The following is a 6,568-nucleotide window of genomic DNA, read 5'->3' as shown; positions in this document are numbered from 1 at the left end:
CCGGTGTCGCGGGCCGCCTGCAGGGCGTGGAGGTAGCTGTCCCTGGCTGCTCCGTGGTCCCCCAGCTGGCTCAGGGCAAATGCCAGGCTGCCGAAGCTCCGGCCCTGCTCCTGCCGCTGCCCCGCGGAGCCTGACGACAGAGCCACCCCCTCGTAAGAGGCGACCTCGGCTGCTGAGGCGTGTCCCCCAGCCGCCAAGGGCGGGCCCCCAGGAGTCGTGGCACTCAGCCCCAGCACACCTCCAGCGGCACCGCGGGGACCTCTCCTCGGGCCTGCTTTGTGGCCTGAACGCACCCCCGTCCCCGCCCCCGCCGGCCCCTTTGAGCCGTGCAATGACCCTGCGACTTGCTAACCCTGCGAAGCAGCAAAGTTCCCTTCTTGCAGCAGCTGAAGCGCAGAGAGCCACCGTGACTCCCTGTCACACCACCGCTTAGCCAGAGCGACCCTGGGCTCCGCGTCAGGCTCCCCTCCTGGCCGGGGCCCTTCCCTCTGCCCACTGCACCCTGCCCACCCCCAGGCTTCACCTCCGGGCCCTCAGCCCACCTTCCCGTCTGGCTACCCCACCTCCTGCACCCCCAGCCCTCACCCCTGGCTCTGGGCTTCCTGGCCCCACAACCAGTCCCAAAGGTCTGTCAGAGCTCCAGCCTCGGGTCCCAACTGGACCCTCCCCGCCCCCCCCGCGTTAATCCCTCGGTCCCAATCCCTGCCCCCGGCCCCTGGTGCCCACCGTGCAGGTCAGCAGCCTTCTGGTGAAGGTCCCGGGCTTGCCGGTGGTTGCCGAGGGCACTGTGGGCCATCCCGAGGTTCCTCAGCACCGTGGCCTCCTCTCCCGGCCCCCGACACAGGGGCAGGGCCCGCAGGAAGGCCTCCGCCGCGAGCGGGAACAGCCGGAGCTGGGAGTAGCTCAGGCCTAGGTCATTATAGAGGTGCCCTGGAGGGCGTGGCCAGGGTCACCGGTAGCCAGGTCAGCCGCAGCCGACGCTGTACCGGTGCCGCCCCTGTCCCCCATCCTGGGGTCCCCGGGCCCTTCCCCAGCCCTTGGGAGAGCCTCTGCTTGCACCCCACCTCTCAGAATATCAGCCGGTCTGACCTCCCCGGCCCCCACGCCTCCGTGCCCGCAGGTCTCACCCAGCAGTCTGTGCTCAGGGGTCCTCTCCGCAAGCCTCCGGCTCTCCTCCAGCACCTGCACCACCGCGCCCACCCCATGCCGCCCGCTCTTCAGCATACACCCCGCGGCAGCCCCCAAGGCCAGGGCCGCGGCCTGGGGCCGGCCCGCCTGGGCGTAGGCCCGGCCTGCCTCCTGCAGACAGTGGGCCGCTAGCTCGGGCCGCCCCAGGGCCTCGTAGCAGGCTCCCATTTTTGCCTGGGCTTGCCCATGGTCACCCAGTGGCTGGTAGTGACCCAGGGCCCTCTGGTACCAGGCCAAAGCTTGAGGCAGGTCGCCCAGGGCATGGTAGGCCAAGGCCACGTTGAAGCACTGGTCGCCATGACGCCTGCCCTGCGCCTCCTCCTCAGGCTGGGCCCGTAGGAGCAGCTCGAGGCCCCGGGCCGGGTCCCCAGTCTCCACGTAGGCAGCCCCAAGGTTGAAGGCACAGGCCCGGAGAAGAGGGGCGTCGCGGGTGCGCGGGGCCTCGGAGGCCAGGACGAAGGCCCTCTGGAAGCTGCTCAAGGCTTCGTGGTTCCGGCCAGCCAGGAGCGCTCCGTGGCCCGCCCTGGTGAGGGCGTGGACGCTGGCCTCTTGCTGTGACCGCTTTCTCCTCTTCTTCTTCTGCTTGGAGGTTGAGGGTTCAGGCGCGGACTCAGGCTTTTGGGGGGTATCCTCAGGGTTGGAGAGAGACATAGTGCTGATAATGGGGAGCAGAGGGGTCAGCATGTCACCCTTGCCTTCCTCCAAAGCAGGACCCACAGGGAGCCTCAGCCCTACCCCTGCCCCCCCCACCCCGCCCTGGGCCATGAGGACTTCTCGCTGCCCCCGCACTTCACTTCGGTGATCCTCGTGGGCGCCACCTCAGCCCTGACTCCAACGTCCCAATTCGTTCCCTTTCCTCCCTCAGGACCCAGCTTGAGTGACAGAAAGCCTCCTCCCTCAGCCGCCCGGGCCCCTCCGGACCCCAGAGCACCGTATGCCTGCGTCTTTCCCGGCATTTATCACACCGGGTGAAAGTGGCCGACTTCCTTGTCTATCTCTCCTACCAGATCTGGAGCGAACGTGAACATAGTAGGTCCTCAATAAACGGTCATCGAACAGGATGGAGATGGGTGGTGGGGATGGCGGCACATTAATGCGCGTGTACCTAATGCCACTGGGCGGAGCCTTTAGAAACGGCTTAATGTGATAAAAATGTATGTTATGTGTACCTTACCACAATACAAAAAGCATTCACTGAAGGAGAAAACGAAGGGGCAGATGAGCAGGGCACGCGCAGGGCCTCCCTCCTGTTCACTGTTCCCCACGGACGCCCGTCCACTCACAATCTAGGCGCTTCTAGGTGTAGTCGAGTCAGCTCAACAGATGCTCGGTGATCGCCTGCTGCGTCCCGGGAGCCTTCCAGGGCACTGGGGACCCCAGCCGAGCAGCCTATAGAATTGGCAAGGAGTCGGCTTTCAGGAAGAAGGGCGCTGTCTGTCCCTTCACTGCCTGCGCCCCACCTCGGGGGCGTCTTTCTCCATGGCTGGCTAGTTCTCCGCCCCCAGTGCCCGCGCCAGGCATCAGCCTGTGCTCCCCGGTTAGGATTGCTCCCCTAGAAAGGGAAGCCTGTTCCAGAACTCTCTTCCCAGGAGACGGGGGCAAAGGGCGGTGGAGACGGGGCCCTGGGCGCTCAGCAGCCCCCCCCCCATTTCTTTAGTTCTTTCCCGTCTTTCTTGGGAGAGGCAGGCAGAGGTGTCTCTCCTTTCAAAGAAATTCGCCCTGCGACTAAGAACACCTAGCAATCCTCATCCCGGGGGCATTCCTGGCTGACCCCACCAGGTCTTGGGGCCCCAGCCACGGGGTGCCTTACCTCCCTCGATCCTCCCTGCGGCTGGCCGGCCTTCTGGAATGGTCCCTCTGGCTTGGGTTACCACCCCAGCTCTTAGCTCCAAGCCCGGGGGTTACCATACAACCAGGCACCGCCCTCCACTCCTTAGGAAGTTTTTGATGGACAGTTCAGACGCCCTATCCTGGTGCTGAATCTGAGGGTAACCGGCAAGGTTACCTGGATTCTCTTGCCCTTCCTGCCCCACCCCTGCTCACACCCCTCAAGTCCCTCGCTTGAAGCAAAAGGAGCCACAGTGCGAGGGGCTTGTGACCGGTTACAACCCCAGAGACCATCTGGGCCGAACTCTGTTCCACAGCGGAGGGGACCAGGCTCAGAAAGCAGGCAGGACTCGCCTGAGGTCACAGAGACACGCAGCAGGGGTTACACCCCAGGTTTCCTGATTCTGTGCTGATGAGCCCAGGGTCCCTTCCACTGCGCAGCCGCCGTTGCCAGCTTTAATGCGGCCTGGGCTGTCCTCGAAGCGAGCCCTTCCACACACACACACACACACACACACACACACACACACACACTGTGCTCCCTCGTGGTACGTTCCACATTTGGGAACAAGGTGAAAGGCTGATGGTCAGGAAAGGCCTGGAGATCAGAAGAGCCTCTCTGCCCCCGCATCCCTTTCCCGGCTCCGCTGGCCTGCAGCGTCCGCCTGCTGCGCTAACTCACCGAGGGTGGCAGCCTCAGAAACCAAGTGTCCTCATTTACCTGGGGCAGAAGCCTCTTTGAAAGTAGAGAGGCTTCGCCAGAAACCAAGTTACCAGGAAGTCGCTGGGCTCCCTGCATTGGCCGGGCAGCGCCTGCCGTGTGCCTGCGGGGTGCAGACACCAGCCGCTGCCAGGTGTGTCCCAGCTGCGTGCAGCTCCCGCCCACGCCCACGGGCCTCCAGGCTTTGGGGGAGGCTTTGGGGGGGATGCAGGGACTCAAACTACTCTCGCCAAGGTTCTCAAGGACCCAGTGATCGTTTCTGAATCATTTTCTTGTTCGATCCCCACTTTATCTGACATCTCCTTGCAACTCTCCCCTCACTAGGGCTCCCAGGACCCGCTGTGTCCTGGCTCATTCTCTTCCTCCGACAGTTCCTTCTCTGTCCCTTTGCTGGGCCCTCTGTCCACCCCTTAAGCGCTAATGGTCCCCAATGCTCTGCCCTTTGTCCTTTTCTTACTTTACATACATTTCCATGAACATTGCATCTACTCCTCTGATTTCCACGCCACTGATAAGCCAATAATTTCTTTTATTGTTTATTTATTTTGAGAGAGAGAGAGAAAGACAGAGTGAGCTTGCGCTGGGGAGGGGCAGAGAGAAAAGAGAGAGAGAATCCCAAGCAGGCTCTGCGATGTCAGCGCAAAGCCCGATGCAGGGCTCGATCTCATGACTATGAGATCATGACTGGAGCAGAAATCAAGAGTCAGATGCTTAACCGACTGAGCCTCCCCCCGGGTATTTCTAAACGTGTATCTCTAGACTCACTTTGTCTAAGTGAAATTCCTGTTTCCTCCCATCTACCCATCCCATGTTCCCAGTGTTAGCTGTCTACCACCACCCCAGTCCGTAAGCTGGAAACGTGGGGGGCATCGAGGACCCCTCTCCTCTGGCTCTGGGTCATGCGGTTCTAGCTCTGAACCCTCTCCCCAGCGCGCCCTCTCCTCCACGGTCGCCTAGGCAGGGCTGCGGTGGCACAGCGGCGGGGAGTTCAAGCTTCGAGCCGCGCCGTCTGAGCTTGTTTCGTGGTGCCACTAGTTTTTAGCTGTGTGACATTTCTAAGCCTCGGTTCCCTCATCCGTCTTGTGAAGATTAAACAAGCTAATGCTAAATATAGTGCCAGCATGCAATAAACACTGATGCATGTCCCTGTCGTGCGTCGGTCCCTAACTCTGGTATGTGAGGAATACCTCTCTCCCCAGTCCCTGTTTCAAGCCCCTATTGCACGGGGATGGTGGAGACATTGTGAGTCTGTTTATTTATCCCCTCCTTTTCCCCAGGACGCAGGGAATTTGGGACGCTAAGACTTGAGAGGGAAGGCCCACTGGGTCATTAGCCATCTACTTGCTATCCACTGACACCTCCCTTCTTCCTATCAGGCCCAGGGGCCCTCATCCCAAAGCAGAAGTGAGGGTAACTCATCCGGGTACTTCCTTTTTGGCTGAGATGGGGAGATTCTGCACAAGTGTCTGAGGGCCTCATTATGCAACTGCTCCTTGTCAGGGTCCTGTGCTACTCAGAAAGCGGGGTGTGCGGTCTCTATCGCCAGGAGCCGAGATTTTCTCTACTCTCCTGCAGGTGGAGAGCAAAGCGGGTCCCTTCTGGTCTCGGGGCACACCCACTCTCTCCAACACGCCCATCTCCCAAACAGTTTTGTCTCCGCCCTGAAGGTGTGGATATTTTCTGTTTCGGACCCCTTCAAATCTCTCCCCTGAGCCTATGAACCCACGCTGCCTCCTTGCTTGAACCAGACATGGGGGTGGGGGGCAGAGGGCAAAAGGAGAAATACCAGATGGGGAAGCCTACTAGTTAATATCGTAAGAAAACAATTTAGGGCAGGTGTCATCATTATTTTTACTAGTTTGGACTTTACTGTCTCTCGCCTGAGCTCTCCGAGGTCTCTGCCCCTGGCCTCACCATGCTCCACGCCCCTGCCGCAGAAGGAGTCTTTACAAAACAGGAATCGGGCGCTGCCCTGGGTCCAAAGTGTTCCTTGGATTGTGACTTGCCCCAGAGGACACCCGGGCACCTCAGCGCTGCCCAAGGTACCCGCGCGGGCTCCGCCCCTCCAGGCTCTCTCCCTGCTCTCCCTGCCCCAGAGTTCTTCTCGGATAAAACTGAACCGCTTCCAATTTCCTGAACTCACCTCCGGGCTCTTGCACATGCTGTTTCCACAGACTGAAATTCCTCTCTCTTTCAGTCTGGTGAAATCTTTCCCTTTCCAACCCAGATCAGCTGTGGCCTCCGCTAGGAAGTCTTCCAGACCTTCCCTGCCCTTAGCTTCGTTGCAGCAGTGACCTCGTCCTTCTGAATATCACTGACCTCTCATTTATTGGACCCTAGGTCTGTCTCTTACTCCAGAACAGCAGGCTTTAAGGCGTTCATCATGCTGACCTATCTGCATCGGCACCAACTAGTTCAGCACAAGCTGGCCCACAAGTTAGCGGGAGCCACGGCTGTTACAGCAAGCGGAACGGGGTCCGTGGGACACTAGGGAGAAATGATGGTGGGTAAGGGCTAGGGCTACCTTAGCAGGGGAGGAGCCCAAGGTAGTGCAGAGAAGGGAGTGCAGCTCCCCGCCCACCCCCGCACGGGGCGGCCTCCTCCTCCGCACCTGGCGGCGCTCCTGCGCCTGCGCACGCGCAGCCTGGAACTACAAATCCCAGCGGCCCCCGCGGCCCGGGCCGGAAGTGCTGTCCGGCCCGCGGCGTCGGTGAGGGCGGCGGCCGGGCGGCGGGAGATTCAAACCTGGAAGGAGGAGGAACATGGAGCGGCGGAGGGCGGGCGCGGGCCCGGCGCCGTGTGAGTGCGGAGGGGGCCGAAGAGGGCGGCGGG

General features: G+C 61.3%; 2 protein-coding genes across 2 annotated transcripts in view; one reads left to right on the top strand and one right to left on the bottom strand.

Moving 5' to 3' along the window:
- The window catches only part of TTC24 (tetratricopeptide repeat domain 24), a 4,824-nt gene extending 2,985 nt beyond the window's left edge, over positions 1-1,839 (bottom strand). The window contains exons 1-3 of the mRNA XM_077764072.1: positions 1,128-1,839; positions 727-930; positions 5-130 (exon numbers count right to left, since the gene is read on the bottom strand). Of these exons, the coding sequence (XP_077620198.1) occupies positions 5-130; positions 727-930; positions 1,128-1,839 (1,042 nt within the window). The remainder of the gene's footprint in view (positions 1-4; positions 131-726; positions 931-1,127) is intronic.
- A 4,619-nt stretch (positions 1,840-6,458) lies between these two features.
- IQGAP3 (IQ motif containing GTPase activating protein 3) overlaps positions 6,459-6,568 on the top strand; it is a 33,135-nt gene continuing 33,025 nt past the window's right edge. The window contains exon 1 of the mRNA XM_077764071.1: positions 6,459-6,535. Coding sequence (XP_077620197.1) covers positions 6,499-6,535 — 37 coding nt within the window. The 5' untranslated portion in view covers positions 6,459-6,498. The remainder of the gene's footprint in view (positions 6,536-6,568) is intronic.

This window comes from Crocuta crocuta, unplaced genomic scaffold (genome assembly GCF_008692635.1).
Source record: "Crocuta crocuta isolate KB4526 unplaced genomic scaffold, BGI_CrCroc_1.0 scaffold528, whole genome shotgun sequence".
Lineage (NCBI taxonomy): Eukaryota > Metazoa > Chordata > Mammalia > Carnivora > Hyaenidae > Crocuta > Crocuta crocuta.
Note: the sequence above shows the minus strand (reverse complement) of the source record. Positions and strands in the feature narration are given on the sequence as shown.